Source organism: Leuciscus leuciscus (assembly GCF_965113295.1).
Source record: "Leuciscus leuciscus genome assembly, chromosome: 7".
Taxonomy (NCBI): Eukaryota; Metazoa; Chordata; class Actinopteri; order Cypriniformes; family Leuciscidae; genus Leuciscus; species Leuciscus leuciscus.
This window is the reverse complement of record NC_138731.1, coordinates 21,807,535-21,824,269: the sequence shown is the minus strand read 5'-3', so window position 1 is coordinate 21,824,269 and position 16,735 is coordinate 21,807,535. Positions and strand designations below refer to the sequence as shown.

Sequence of the window (16,735 nt, the reverse complement as noted above, 5' to 3'; positions counted from 1 at the left end):
GGAATACAGTTCATTTAAAAAATATATTTAAATATAAAACAGTTATTTTAAATTGTAATGTTTCACAGTATTGCTGATTTATAAAAAATAATTGGTATCAACTGTAAAAGTTAAATATCTGCTTTTTTTACTATTATTTTTCAGGTAACTAGATATATACATGTCAAGTTTAGAAAACTAACTAGGATTCTTTTCAAATTGTATCTTTTACAGAGAAAGATAAATTAATTTACTGTATGCTAATGCTCATCGCTGTGGCAATATTCGTGTTGCATTATGATCTGTGTTCTGACACAGAATTCATGAACCTGTTCATCTGAATTTAGATTAGCTAGAAGCCTTTCCATTCACATTGCATAGAGTTGTGAAGATATTTCAGGGCCTTGCACATGCACTTCAGTTTCCAGTGAGCAAAAACATACCATGTGGAGACTGCAACTTGAGCTAACTAGCCAATTCCTCTCTCTTTCTCGCATGACTTCCCCCAAAATTCCTTACAGGTTCCTCCTCTTTAGATCCTCTCTCAGGTTCTTCAGTGTGTACAACACGCAGAAAGTCAAGCCAGCTCTGTATTTTAAAATGTAATGCAAGATCCCTGTTCTGCTTTTTGTGAGACTGGAGTTTTTTGTAGTATTGTCTTAAAATAACAGAATATCCTCCCAACAGTAAAGAGTAGTTGATGTTTTGTTGCTGAAGTGTGTTCACTTTCCCATTGGACTATTGGAAGCAAACAAAGTTAATGGTTCCCCTCTGATTTGCTTCCCTGGATACAACACACACACACACACACACACACACAGAGAGAAAGAGAGCGAGAGAAAGACTGATGTCACCTATGTGGCAAAAGATAATGGGACTTTCTTAAAATCCTTTCTGAAAGGCTCATACGCTGAACTTCCTGTGTAAAATCCCTCGCAGATGTCATCTCTTCAAAGCGGCACAAAACAGCAGACCGCCCTCTTTTACTGTACGTCTGCGCTGTGTATTCAATAGTGTGAGTTTACATGAAAGAATAGTCTTTACAAGACTCAGACTTACAAGAGAAGGAGAGAAGGCCATCGATTGTGTGCTGGAAAGAACAGACGAGAGAAAAAGAGAGCAGGGCCGATAGTGAAGGGGGCAATTACTCGAGGAGACACACCAAATGTAGGTCAAGACACGCGGGCCGCTTCCTCCACGCCAGTCGAGCAGTTAATCAGCTTTAGTTTTATTAAAAGAGCTACTGGACACCAGACTAATTCTGTCTCAATCTGCTGGGTTTTAATATTCATCACCATCAGCCCAGCGGACATTTACACTCAAGCTGGTGTAATCTCACACACACGGCTGCTCTCTAAGCACTTACTGTGATGTATTGTGTTCATAACATGCAGCCTCTAACTTATGTTCTTCTTCTGTTTCCCTCCCATCTGTTTTATTCTTCCTCACATGTCTCATTCATCCATCTTTCAATCGAACCCTGTCTCCCCCTCCCCATCCTTCCTTCCCCTCTTTATCTCCTCTGCGTTTTCTGGCTGTCTTGCAGACAAGCATAGACTTCCTGTGGCAGGGTCTTGGTGTACCACCAGCAATAACGGTAGCATTCGTCGCACCTCCTCTTTGGACGCGCTCACAGCCCCTTACCTGTCTGGACACTGGCCCCGGGACGTCATCCACGCCCCTTGTGCCCCTTGCATGAGGGACAAATCCACCCAGGTGAGCTGCCCCACTTGTACCCTTTATGTTATTACACTTTGTAATAACAAGTTGTGCATTACCCAACATCTCACGCATACACACCTCCTATCAATCAGCCATTCACTTCTACCCGAAAACTTTCCACTCCAACCTTTCCGACACCAAATACCTACTTGCATAATCACGTGTTTGCAAACCACCAGCATGAATCACCTGAGAAACACTTGCTTTGTGCAAAAACAAACCCATGAAACCACCACAGACATGTCTTTTGTATGCGCTCTGCACCCGTGAGACACAGTCGACCTGAGTCTCGTGTAGCTAGACGTTTTGAGTATCAGCACGCAGCCTGGTTCACTTGCCCACTTCAGTTGGCCGTGAAACACCAGGAGACAATTTCAATTATTCATACCGCTGTTTTTTTTTTTTTTTTTAAAGGAATTAACTTTTATTCAGCAAGGATGCATTAAAGGTGAACTAAGTATCTTTTTTTACCTTAACCGAACAGCTTCGGAGTCATTGGAAAAGTTATATGACTTTTTGCGGGTTGAATGGTGGTCGTCTCGCACCCCCCAAGCACCTGTGAGCCGAAAAACCACCCTTGCAACTTTGGGCCGGCGGGCCGTCAGGAAGTAGCGCGTGATATCAGTTCTCGCGATGTAACGAATTGCTTTACGACAAAAAAAAATCTGCTCAAATTCTGTCATTATTGCGCTCCCTCGCGCTGTTCGAACCCGAATGAAGAAGACGTTTTAAAGAATGTCCCATCTGCTTTGATGTCGTTGATCTACTAGCCTCTGGTATCTGAGAGTCGCCAACGAGTTTTTCGACAGTGTTGTCAAATATCTATTCCGAAGCTGTAGGGGGAGCTCTATAGAGAAACCTGTGAGCAAAAAGCAAATACAGCGAATAAATTCCCGAAACTGCATAGCCCTGCTTTAAATTGATCAAAAGTGACAAAGAAATTGATAATGATACAAAAGATTTGTATTTCAAATATATTCTGTTCTTTTGAACTTTCTATTCATTAAAGAAACATGCAAAAAAAATGTATCACAGTTTCCACAAAAATATTAAGCTGCACTACTGTTTTCAACAATGATGATAATAAGAAATGTTTCTTGAGCAGCAAATCAGCATATTAGAATAGTCTTCAGTGTCACATGATCCTTCAGAAATCAGTTGTAATGATACTGAAAATTCTGCCCTGTCATCTCAGGAATAAATTCCATTTTAAAATGTAGTAAAATATAAAACAGCTATTTTAAAATGTAATAATATTTCACAGTATTACATTTTTCACTGTATTTGCATGTTATCAAATAAATGCAGTCTTGATAACCATAAGAGACCTCTTTCTAAAACATTTTAAAATCTTACCAACCCCAGACTTTTGAATGGTAGTGTACTGTATGTATGTTCAAAGATGAGCTATTATGTCACAGATATAACCAGTGTGGGTCTGTAGTGCGCTTACTGATTCCTAAAGAAATTGTTCAAAAATCACCATTTTCACATTTACGCACCCTCATGTTTTTCCTAACCTGTTTGATTCTTTCTTCTGAAACACAAAAAGAAGATTTTAAAAAAAATCCTCTGTGTGTTTTGGTCCCTACAATGAAAGTCAGTAGGGGGCTGATGTTGTTGGCTTTCAATGTACGGACCAAAACAATTCTTCAAATGATCTTCTTTTATGTTCCACAGAATAAACAAGTCATGCAGGTTTGTAACAACATGAGGGTGAGTAAACCATCCCTTTAAGGCAAAAATATATTTAGCATAATCCTGGTCAAATAAACAAATATTACAATCAATCAGCCTGTATTAATCTTATTTATAGTTTTCCAGTAGAATAATGCCATAATCGCACCAAACTAAAGTGTGCAAAATAAACACCTCTCAAAACAAACCGTCACTCTTTTACCTCTGGTGCGGTGAGTGTGTAGGACACACAGATGTGTTCTCACATGCACACTCTTGCCTGTGTTTGTGAGCAGCTATTAACATCGATTACTGTACGATTTTAATGTTGTTTTTCCACAAGTCCAAACGCAGATGTTAATTTTGCACTGCCTGAAAAGCGTAACTCTACAAAATAAGAGAAGTGTAATGAGAAAGTTATTATGGATAAAAAAAGATAGTCTGTAGAGAGAGAGAGAGAGAGAGAGAGAGAGAGAGAGAGAGAGAAAAGGAGGAAGCCTCTCCCTGGTTTGTTGAGAGATGAGAGGAAACTGTGGCATATTTCTGGTGAAGGCCTGAAGCTTGAGCTTGAAGCATTCTTTCCTGAAGCTGCCTGTTTTTCCAGCTTATTTTCTTCCAGAAACACATCAGAGCCAGTACATATCTGAGTATTAACAACATTTTTGCACTGCACTGCAAAAAAAAAAAAAAGTAATTATTTGTTGCTGGCCATTTCAACAAATGATTTATTGATTTGAGTTTTAATGTACATATGTCTGCTATCATGAGTGAGGAGGCATATATTAAAAAGGAAGTGATGTCAGAGGCATGCTTCCATTTCGATCACTCAAAGCCAGTCCTGGCATCCATAAGAAAAAGCATCAAAGATTAAACGCCCTGGTTCTCTGGGGTCTTATCTTACCCTCTCTCATCAAAGCCTGAGCGTACTGTGTGTGTGTGAGTTTCCTCTGGAGATCCTAGACCTCCACCCAGCTCCTTTTGTCAGGAGTGTGCCTGTCTTACAATGAGTGCAAAAGGGAGCTTGGTGAGTTGGAGGCGAGTGTGGAATTTGGACGACATTTGCAGAGCTTGCTCTTTCTCCCTCGACCATCACGCCAAAATAACCAGATCTTGGATCCATACTACGGTGTCAGTTGCCAGGGAGCTGAGCTCACACCTAGTGACCAAACAACAACATGGAATGAAGCCCTTTGCTGCTCTCCCTGCCTCCTGTGGGGAGCAGAGAAGTATGCAGCCACACACACACACACACACACATGAATGCGCTCTGTGTGAATCTGTATACACCAGCTGTAACAGATTTATAGCCGATACAGGATCAGTGGAGTGTGAGACTGCGTTCTGTAAAATAGCGGTTGTGTACTTCTATGGACTGCGCGGCACACGCGTTGAAGCTGCTAGATCCAGTGCTGTAGGTTATGTTTCATGCTTTGTCATGCGCTCTGAGAAAGTCAAGGAGGGGAAATCGAGACAAGTTCTACATGAGCCGTCTGCCACGCCACATCATAATTACAACAATAAAGAAACCTGATCAGACACGCATGCTAAGCTGTGATCAGAAGCATTCTCAAGAAGCCAGACCTGAGAACATGCTCATTTAAGATAAATGAGTGCTGGAATTACATCAGCTCACACCTTTGGGGAAGAGGCCGAATCCTTGGAATGAAGTTTGTGAAACTTTATTGGCAATGGTTTTATTTACTGCATAAATGTTCTCATGGTTATAGACTGCCCCTCCGGGTGTCTGATGGCGAAAGGTTACTACTCATTTTGAAGCTTACAAGGAGAAATGTGAATCCACAGAGGCATTTGTGTGGATATACATTGTCATACTAGTTTTAGTAGTGCTTGCTAGGGCAAGCATCAGCATTACTATTACTGTTGCTCATAGGTAGGGTAGGATTTTGAACAAACACTTCGGCACGTCATATGTGCTGTGAACAAGATTGATATCTCAAATAGTGTGACTTAGGGATAGGAAGGAATCATGAAGAACTTTTGTAAATTAAGTAATTCCGGTTCCTCACATATCCAGTTAGTGATTTATTTTTTAAATGATTAAGAAGAGATAAATGCAAAAAAATGCAATTGCATTGCCAAATGATGAGATAATTTCAATTAATAAATTGAAAACAAGTGTGTTTTTATGACTTTTTAGTCTTTTTAGAGGTGTCAAAGTCAATACAATATTTGACCTTAATTATATGTTAAATATCAATACTAAACAAAATAATAATGTGATACCATTTATTTTTATAAAATGGTACTGACCATTTATGGAAGTGAATGTTGATATCACTATCTTTTCTACTTGTCTGTGTTTTTGCACTCCCTTTTGCTGCTTTTTAATTATTTTTCTATGGAAAAAGTCTGTAGATAAAAAATAAAAAAAAGTACGTATTTGAGCTTTCTCACTGCTTCTTCCCACATTTTTAAGATGCCATGTCAATTAAAAAAGTTCAGGTTCAGAAACCTTTTCTCCTCCACTGTGCCTTACATTTTTGAACTCAAGAACATGTTCTGTGTAAACTGTTCCTAATTGATTACTGTAGATTGTTGGCCGATATATCGCCAAGGCTGATATGTCGGCGATATTTGGCTTTTTTTTTAAATATATATATATATACATATATATATATCGACATCGGCGATCAGTTTTTTTCTGTTTGGCTGATGTGTCAGAAGTGGGACCTTTATTTTGATGGCCTGTCTGACTTTTTTTTTGTTTTGACAAAGCTGAGAACGGCATCGCCTGAGCGCACAGTACTCCCATTCTTATTCTTCATTACTTTACGGTCTCTGTTAACGGTTCTAATACATTATTAGATAGAATTGTTAAAGAAAGTATATGGAAAAGTATTATAGCGTTTGCTTTAATATTATTAATAATAGAAAGGCAAACACGGTACTACTTTCTCATTTACCGTCAGCATTCAGTAAATGCGCATTTATATAATTTAAACAAATCTTTGAATATTTAATAAAATATATACTTCCTTTGAATGAGGGATCTGAGCCATTTATACAGTTCAGAATTGTGGGTGGGCTCCTTTGACCAAGCAACCACCCAGAACACCCTAGAAACATGGCAACAATTCCTTAGCAGCAACCTCAACAAGTTTTGCATGGGAAAACGCCACTCACATTTCCTTCAGAAAACTTAATGTCATGTCTCCATGAGCATCCTTTAATTTGGACCACCTGATACTGGACTTTGTTTTGTTATGTGTGGAATGCATGTGCAATCCGAGAGCTATCCGTTTATGAAGATAAATGTGCACATGTGAATTCATCCCCCCCAGTGCGCAGAAAGATCACCATGTTCACCTACATTAAGCAATCGCAGTGATTTTCTGACGTGTGAAACATTTTTAGGCTGGAAAATATGCTGTGGGACACATCTGTGCTGTTGCCAGGGGGATTTCTATTTGTAAGGTTTACAACACCATGTACCTGCGGAAGAAAAGCATTAACCTTTAACAAGTGCCATGTTAACGTGCGCACACTCGGCCCACAAACCTCCGTGGCCCTGCCAGCTTTGTTACTTTTTAACAAGAAAGTTATTTTTGCCATGATAATCCCCTTCCGCACTGACAGGCTAAAAATCTGAACTATTTTCCAACACTGGTGTTCAATGTTCAGAAAGCCTGTGGTAAATTTGGCACTCTCTCAGTAACAGGCCTTGTGTTTCAGTCCAGCTGAAAGAGAGACAGGTGAATACCGAATAACAGCCTGTCCAAGGGGAATTCACCACTTGTATTCCCCTCTGTATGAGCGCTCATAGGGTTACAGAAAAGCTTAGCTGGCAGATTAACCAGACAGTGCTCAGCTCTCGAGTGAGGACCCGAAACTGCCTTCTATCAAGGTTTTAATGTACAGTGGCCCCAAAAAGTGTTTCGAGACTTGAGCAACATGCAAAAAATTTTTTTTCTTTTTTTTTTTTTTTCTTTTTTTTAAGAATCCTCTCATGCTCACCAAGGCTGCAATTATGTGATCTAAATACAGTAAAACAAATATTATGAAATATTACAAACTTAAAACAACCCTTTTTCTATTTGAATATATTTTTAAATGTATTTTATTCATGTAATGGCAAATCTGAATTTTCAGCATCAGACTCTTGTCTCCAATGTTGAAAACAGTTGTGCTGCTTAATTTTTTTTTATTTAAAAAAATGTAGGATCCCTTGATGAATAGAAAATCTGGAGGACAGCATTTATTTGAAATCGGAATCTTTGTAACAATATACATTTCTTTACTGGTATTTTTGATCAATGTAATGTTTCCTTGCTGAATAATAGTAAATTTAAATAATTTATTTCTTTAAAAAACAAATCTTACTAACCCTAACATTTTAAACAGTATTGTACAAAGTCAGTTCTCATATGTGTCCTAGGAGAGAATCCACAGGAGTGATTCATCTCATTAACTATTAACATAATTCACTAATGTTTGACAACAGAAGGCCCTATTTTAACGATCTAAGCGCATGGTCTAAAGCGCAGGGCGCAATTGCACTTAGGGTGTATCCAAATCTACTTTGCTAGTTTAACGACGGGAAAAATGGTTGTTGCGCACGGCGCATGGTCGAAAAGGGTTGTGCCTATTCTCTTAATGAGTAATGGGTGTGCTTTGGGCGTAACGTGAAATAAACCAACCAGAGTCTCATCTCCCATTCCCTTTAAAAGCCAGTGGCGCTTGCGCCATGGTGGATTGCTATTTACGTGACGGAATTTGCAAGCAGAAAACTGAACGTGTCTCCAGGGTGCATACGGATCTGCTCGTGTGCGAGGTTACAGCGTGTGAGCAGACCATCTACGGGACAAGCCGGATTCAACCATATCTTTATGTACACAATATTAATCTTTTACATTGTAATCCTTTTATTTTTAATATTTGGCATGTTTGTGTGCTGCTGGGCATCCCTGTGTGTGTGTAATAAGCAGAGTGTATGCGCGTTGTGGACCCGCCAGTACGCGCTCTTTAAATAACAAACAAAAAAATATCGCGCCATTGACTCTAGACCAGGTTTTTGTTGGTCAATGGCGCAGTCCATTTCAGTTGCCTCAAAATAGCAACGCGCCAACAATGCGCCTGAACACACCTCGTTTTCAGACCAACAAACGAGACCGCACAAATGGGCGCAAATGCATTTGCTATTTAAACAACGTGGCGCAGGACGTGAAAATGATAACTGCGTCAGGCTGAAACTAGCAAACTTGTGTCTCGCCTGGCACTGCATTGCCCCGGGTGTATGATAGGGCTCTAAGTGTTAAAACTTTTTGTCTTGATTTTGAACATAATTTCCTGTTGCTATGTCTTTCTTTCTAAATGTTTCTTCAGAAAGTGTCCAAATACTTTTTAGGGCCCTCATTGGGGGCCACATATAACAACTGGCACTTATGTTAGGTCCTCAGACTACAGATGTGGGCGGGAAATGCAAATTATGATATTTACATAGCGGAATTGGGGTTTTCCCATCTCTCTCTCTCTCTCTCTCTCTCTCTCTCTCTTTTTTTCTTTTTCTTTTTCTCATGACGTCTGTCACAGGAGAGTTGATCTGCTGTAAAGTTTGTTTGTGTTTTCACTTTGGGTCCTTTTCCAACATTGGTTTGCATATTTTTTGCACTTTTTTTTCTTTTCTTTCTTTCATGGTCTACTAAACTCCAGTGACTTTGCTCATGAGTTTCCACTGGCTGACTGGGGTTACATCACACACCCAGGGCCTTTACTCATGACCTGTGCTTCAAAGCGAGTCCAAACACAGCGCCCCTCTGTTTATAAAGAGCCTTTTGTTTCTGTGTTAATCTACTCTGAGCGTGGGCCCTACTGTAACTTCAACCCTCTCACACACACGCATACGCACACATTCACACACACACACACACACACACACACACACACACACTGTTCCCAAATGCAGCCTGGTCTAGAAAACCACACTCATGCTTCACTTACAAAAATGTACCTTGGTCACTTTTTTTTTTCTGTCAAAATATCTTGGTACTTCAGTCTGTAGTATTTCAAAGAATGTTATGACTATTACAGATCTTTTTTTTTTCTTAGTGTAACTATGGTATTTTGACCAGAATACAATATATTGGTACCATATTGGTTTTTGACCAATATTAGAGATATTTTTATTCATATCAATTGATGTTCTTTAATTTTAGATTACTTTTGTTATAATCTAAATCTCACTTAAAGCAAGTCTTTGAAATGCTAATAATTAAATAACACTGTTAAATGTAATCTTTAACTAAATGAAAATCTATTTTTTCATATTGTACATTGTAATATTATGATGCCTAAATTGACTTGTAGAGTTTTAAAATTAATGTTTTACATTTTTAGTGTTTTATTTTTAATTTAATTAAACATAACTATCGAATTTTAAGGTCAGCCATTTATCATAACATAAATAATTAATCGGTTTATTGGCCACAATTTTTAATGTGAGTGCTTATTATGGTTTTGTAAGGGTTGTACACTGTAAAAATATGATCAATATATCAATGAATATGATCGATATGATCAAGTTATGACAACATATGTTTTTACATTGCTTTAACTCATCAAAATAAGTTAAGCAATTTTCAACTTGTTTAACAAGTTATACAAGATTCAACTAATAAAAAGTCCCTTTTAATATCATTTAAGTTGAAATTACTTAAACATCCAAGTTGATTGTACTTAAAATGTTAAGGCAGCAACCTTTTTTTTTTTCTTGCAGTGCATAAGTGAGGGGTTGTACTGATATAATCTCCGGGTGAGGTTTGTAGAAAAGACCAGTCAAACCACACAGTCTTTGCTTGCCAAATTCGTGGCACAAACTTTTAAATTAGCCTGACAAACTGCTTGTGTATCTGTAAACGCGTGTGAAAGCGAGTATCACACACACACTGTGTATGCCCTGGCAGGCCTGAACAGACAGATGCTCCCCCCTCCTCAGCAGAGAATCCCCCTGTGCAGCGTCCACAGCTGCTGAACAGAGCCGTGTTTGTGCGTAGCCAGCCTGCTCCGCTGGAAATCTTAAACTGCTGGGAAGGAGGAAGTGATCCTGGCAGTTGGCTGCAGCTCTGAGAGAGAGTTAGGAGCTGGGTAGCCCAGTCCTGCACTCAACACAACAGAATCAGTCATGGAGCCGGATTGCTGTAGAGCAGCACAGCTGAAAGACGACACACACACACACACACACACACGCAGCAGCCTTCAGAAAGAGATGGACTGTTTGTTGTCTATCTCAAAGCAATCGACTTAGCTGTCAGGTTGAGCCATCACAGGCCCGACACTCGCAGTCGTAAATTACTCTGGGACTGCAGGAGTGGGTGTAAACCATTGTTTTAGCTGAAACCTAACAAATGTGAGGAATCTAAGCATATATGAGAGGTGTACATGTCTGCTTTTCCACCATCGGGCCGAATGGTCTGTTATATTTCCACTTGAGCTTGATTCGGCACGGCACGATTACAAACCGCTCTCGGCCTGGAACCGTGCTGGTAGAATGCGTGTAGTGATGGCGCTACTCAGGATTGGTCACTTGTCTGTTGTCTGGCTGCCATTTTTCTCTGTAGCTGACCAAGCGCACTCTGATCATCCTCCATAACGCTGTTGCTATTTGCATCTCTACCCATCCGTAAACTCTTGCGTTACCAATGCAACGACTGACGCATTTGTATTGCAATCTAAAGAGCTCTGTTTTCAAACCAAATCCATACCGGCATAAAATGAAACGGTTAAGCTACAAAAACGGTTTGGCCCGATGGTGGAAAACGGCTTGTCCATGACCCTGTTTATACTTGGTGATAACATCTATTTTGACCGATCACAAATGAAGAGAGTAAATATAGGTGAAAACAGGGTCCAAAATGTTTTTTGAATTGAAAGTTACTCAAGCCACATTCATAATTAAAGGTTCATGTCACATTTTTAAACAACTACAAACCTGAGGAATTCAGCTTAAAATGTCATTTTTGTGGTTAAATATCAAGTACATATTTGCTTTTTGTGTATACGTTGCACGCAAATGGATGGATGGATAGATACGATTTTATGTGTGTGTGTATTGTTTTCATGTATTTTAATTAAGTAGTTATTTATTTTTATTTAGACTTTTTTTACAATTAAAAAACTATCTATTTTAATTTAATTTAAATGTATTTTATTTTATTTTCATTTATTTTCATTTATTTACACTTGGTACGAAACTCGGCCTCAGGTGTGTCTGTTTGTACCAAGTGTAAATGGGCCCATGTGATGCAGAGTAAACTGAACAGCACATCATTACAGAGGACTTGGTCACCATTCACTTTAACGCTCATAGGATAAGAGGAAGCCTGCAGAGAGAATGAAAGAGAGAAGGAGGTAGAAAAAGCAGAAGTGTATAAAAGGAGTATGCAGTGATGAAGAGGGGGGAAAAGATGAAGAAAAGAGGGATCAGACTTAGATGAGTGTGACAAAACCAGCAGAACAATAGCTAGAGAAGCAGAAAAGAGCGATGGAACAAAGAAGCACATGCACGGATTAATTAAACAAAGAAAGAAAGGAATTTAGAGGAATAAATGTTGGTGAGGGGTAGGAGAGGTACGCCCGAGCACAGGAGCCACTCCTACGGCTCAACTCGTGGAGGTTCACAGGGCATGAAGTTAATTAAGAAGAGAAACTTTATCTTACTGGCTTGTTCAGCCATGTTGCACTTTCTCTCGTTTTTGGCTCTGTTCTCTTTCTATGGATTGAAATAATTATTTGAACTGGTCAGAATTTTAAATTGTCTGACACATTTCCATGAATGGTCACAATTTATATGTAAAGTCAGAATGAAATCAAATTGACCGGTTTTCTTTCTTGCTGCACATTCCTGGTTTTATTGTGCTATATTAAATTTCTCCATCTCTGAAACGCCTTTCATTTTCGATTGACGCCACCAAGACAGCAAATATTTTAATCAACAGGTGCCAGGAGTGTTTCAGGAGGGAAGCTGTCCTCCTTAATCGACTCCAAACCCTGGTATATAATGTCCAATTTTCATGATCCTTGTGAACAAAATTAAATCCCGCTCTACTTTTTTTCCCTCATTGAATATCCAGTTTCAGTTTGAAATACATTACATTAAAAGGGTTGTGAATGATGTTTTACTGTCAAAACAAGTGTTTCTCATTCTGATGCATTTGTGAAACTAAATATTTAACTGTATATATGTAATGTAAGACGGGACTTCATTTTATATCGGAAATTGGATTGGATTGGGAAATTGCAATGTAATCTTGTTGGTTCAGAGGCAAAAAAAAGTTATTTTGGTTAAAGCAAACATTTAGCTCTTGCATTTGTGAATCATGCAGAAAGACCAGGAATATTTATGTAAGGAATAATTAACTTCGGGCCATTGAATTATTAGAAAAATAAAGGACACCCGAAGTGGAGTGGCCGTTACACCTCGGGAGTGCATTATTTTTCTAATAATTCAACGGCCCGGAGTCAATTATTCCGCTTATACTATGGTTACCACACCTCAAAACACTGTTCAGGTGATGTATTTCAAGACATTTGTCAGGTTTTTGTCCTTAAAACGTTCTTGTGTGTAGAACTAATTTCTTACCCATCTAATCCCAAGCCTTAATGCAGTTATATATAAATATATAGTGATTACCTGAGTCTGTGTCTCTCAACAGTGTTCGACAGCAGCGTCTATTAGCGAAACTGTAAGTTTGTCTGCTCCAAGAAGTGCCGTTATTACCTTGCTAGTGAGAAATTCATGTAGCTTTTAAGTTGCAAAACTACATTACTGATAAAATAGTCAAAGCAGCGTTGACGACAACACGTTTCTTTGTGAGTGTGTGTCTCGACAAAAACCCAGTAGGATTTTGGGCTTTTGGATTGTCGCTAAAATCAAGCTCTCTCACAACGGTCCCGCCAGTTCAACGTCACCATCTCTAAGCTTCCGACAACTCTTTCAGTTTTTATCTAAAAACATTTCCCAGACTGTTTGAGTTTATAAGAGCACAATTATAAGCATAACGAGGCTGTAAAAGTCGACTGTGTTTACCTGTTCGGTGTGATGACATGTATTGTCCCCGACAGCCTCTGCAGACTCATTTAGCCACATGTTAGCAACCGCCTTTTTCAAGACATGTAACAGACATGTAACTCTTTTTTTAAAAATCACGATTGGGGTAATACTGATGTATTGTATGTCGTGGAATAAAACGTGAACGTTTCTTGACCTTGTGTTCACTACCTTATTTCAGCATTCAACCAATAAAAAAAAAAACATTGACTTCGGGTCGATGGAACCGGAAGTGCTAAAATGCTAACTTGCTTCCTCGTTTTGCCCTACTAAGTGATGTCATACCTGCACCACTCTATTGTTTGCTATATTTATTTGTTCGGTCAGTGTCATTGTGGGTTTTGGTTCTTTTGTTGTTGTGGTCTATATAAGGACCTTTGAAATAACTGAAATCATTTGGTGAAGTGAACTGGAACTGTAATGCGGTCAAGACCTGCTTTGAACTACTTTAGGCGTGCTTTTCCCTGAAAATAATTGCACACCTTAGAACGTCCGTAAACCAATCAGATTCAAGCATTCAACAACCTCGTAGTATAATAAGAAAGTAATTTTGTTGTAATGCTTTTTTTAAGCATGTCAGAGAGCAAAGGTTTAGCTGTGATCATATAGTCTTGAATGCAGGTTCACTTGTGTGTAACGTCAGCTGACGTTAAGTATTTGTTTGAAGGGAGTGGGAATTGGGACACACGTCTAGAGATGTGTCTAGAGACAGAGCCTCAGGGTACAGAGACTGAAAGGACTGGGTTCCCCACACATGTTTGTCACCATTTGTGTCCAAAGCCATAGGAAAGTGAGTCAACGTTTGTGCGTCCCTGATGAATGAGCCTGCTAATTAATGGTGTGTGTGGATGTTTGCGTGAAAACATGTTAATCATGGGTGATTGTTGACACCAGTATGTTAAAAACAGGACAATGGTTTTGAGAAACGCGAAGTTTATTTTAATATTGTGATGCACATCACAGAAAAAGAGCATGTTGTGTTTTTGATTGGTTGTCTTTTGACAGCTAATGTCCCAGGGCAGGCTGTTTCCAATGCCACAGATTTGATTATTTCTGTACTGCATTGTACAGTTTTGGCTTACACCTTTGAGTGACTGAGAGAGGCTGAGGCAAAGAAATTACTTTTCCATACCACCTCAACATAAGATCACTCTTAGTCTCCATCTGTGGCAGATATCTAAATAAGGCCATAGCTGTCCAGTAATAATAAATCTCCTACAACGTTCTGAGTGAAAGTTTGTGAACTTGCTAGTACAGGCATGTTGAGTGTATTGGGGGTAGAATGATCTGTTGTTGAGTTGTTTATAGTGAAAACCCACAGGCTGAATCTCTGGTGTCGTGCCGTTAACAGCAGTGGGAGGCTGTGCTTACCCAGAGACAAAGATCAAGATCCCTGATCAAGAGGTTCCCAAACAAATCTTTGTGTGTGTGTGTGTGTGTGTGTGTGTGTTATGATTAGGGATGTCACAATACCAAAAATCTAGTAGTCGGTACCGATTCCACCAAAAGTACATGATCCTTGATACCAAAGTCGATACCATGGTTAAAAAAAACAATAATACATAAACATTAACTTTAATGGGGGGTGGGGTAATTTGATGGGGTTGGGGTGTTATACATATTTAAAAAAAAATTTTTTTATTATAATTATCTCATCAAAATATTTGCTTACTCAATGTGTTTGTGTTTTTATGAGGGAATTTGTTGCAATAGTCAGTTATAAGTGAAAAGTTAAAAGCGGGGCTTAGAACGACAATAACCTGGGGACAAGCGCAGTGTAAAAAAAGCCTTACACACTGTGGTAATGTGTGTGATTGTGAGTCAATAAGTGATTTGAAGGCGTAAGTAAGGCCATGATGTGTACATACTCACAGCTGAGCGATTCTCATAACTCTCTAGTCTAGGCTGACGTGGTGTACTGATTATAAGAGCTGTAGGTGACTAAATTCTTTCCCAGTTGTGTGTTAGCAACTTTAAACTACCAGAAACGACTTTCTCTCACAGAATGCTGTGTTTTGGCGAGGTATGTCACATGTTTGAGGAATGTGGTTCACGTTTACTGCTCTTATTCGGCTATCTGAGGCAGGTTTGTCAGAGCTGATGTTCTCTTGTTTGGGGTCAATTTGAACAACTTGACCTTCCAATCATAATTGTTAATTTTGCTTTCTTGACTAATTATTTGATCAGATTGCCAAATTGGACTTAAAATAATGTATTTGTTTATTTCCAAGATGATAACTGGATGTCACTTGATGAATTAATGCAGACAACAATCTAGCATACTACTGTTTGAAACATGTATAGTTGCGTAATGTGTCCAGTTTCAAATGCTATTCAGAAAAAAAGTGTATATAGTGTACATAGTTCCTGCAAGTGATGCATCAATAACCACTTCAGTATTAATCAATATTAGCTTTTTATCTTCAGTATTGGTTAAAAGATTGTAAGGAGAATAAAATGGCTCATTACCGCTTTTCACTTGAAGCATGCTGTTTAAAAATATAGACTAAGCCATATAGATGTATTATATTGATTAGATATCAGATAATTACATAAAAAATAAATATTGGTATATCTGCATTCTTAGTTTCAGCAAATTAAGTTTATATTTGTGTGTGTGTGTGTGTGTGTGTACTGTCCTGAAGACACCGCTAGTCTCTGCTCTGGTTGGAGTGTTTGCGGTTATCTTTGTAGAGAGCTTGCCTTGCACACTGTTGATCGACAGACACTTCACAAAGGAAGCTCAGAGCCAGAAGCCATATGCCCTGCGCGCCTCTCCATGCTCTCTTTGGCAACAGCAGCTGCATTTTTACATTTAGGAAGGAAGTTCGCAAATAAGTTACACAAACCAAGTATTCTGTAAAGATGAGCATTATGCGGTCTGTTTGCAGGATGTTAAGTTCTAATTCCCCATCCACCGGCTTCTTGCCTTCACTTGTGTGTGATTTCATGTATGCGTGCGTGGGTGGGAGTGATCCGTCCTGTCAGGGGTCTTTTTTGTGACTTTGTTTATGAATGAATTTAAAGGGCAGGCTAGACAGCTCATTTATATGGTCATAAAACATCCATTTTTCTTTCTAACAGTAAAGCAGCTCTTTGTGATGGTATATGGGGCCCAAAATTTACTTGATGCCACACCTGCTAATGGGGAGAGAAATAAACAGCCATAAATATTTCTTATTTTACCCATTATATTGTGTGTGTGTGTGTGTGTGTGTGTGTGTGTGTGTGTGTGTGTGTGTGTGTGTCCTGATTGAAGTGCAGTTATTCTTATTTTGCGTTTGTTGGCTTAAT

The 16,735-nt window shown here is 38.9% G+C and overlaps 1 protein-coding gene and 1 long non-coding RNA gene across 4 annotated transcripts in view; one reads left to right on the top strand and one right to left on the bottom strand.

Annotated features, from left to right (window-relative positions):
• fam117bb (family with sequence similarity 117 member Bb) overlaps positions 1 to 16,735 on the top strand; it is a 42,605-nt gene that overhangs the window by 10,328 nt on the left and 15,542 nt on the right. The window contains exons 2-3 of one of the 3 annotated variants that reach the window (XM_082175376.1): positions 1,526 to 1,695; positions 3,382 to 3,399. In XM_082175376.1, coding sequence (XP_082031502.1) covers positions 1,526 to 1,695; positions 3,382 to 3,399 — 188 coding nt within the window. Of the gene's footprint in view, positions 1 to 1,525; positions 1,696 to 3,381; positions 3,418 to 16,735 lie in introns of all 3 variants that reach the window. The other 2 variants (XM_082175375.1, XM_082175377.1) reach the window with 2 other exon arrangements.
• Positions 6,007 to 15,449, bottom strand: LOC309502838. The gene is made up of 2 exons (XR_014207413.1): positions 14,577 to 15,449; positions 6,007 to 14,525 (listed from the first exon to the last, which is right to left on the bottom strand). It is a non-coding gene; the product is annotated as an uncharacterized lncRNA (long non-coding RNA).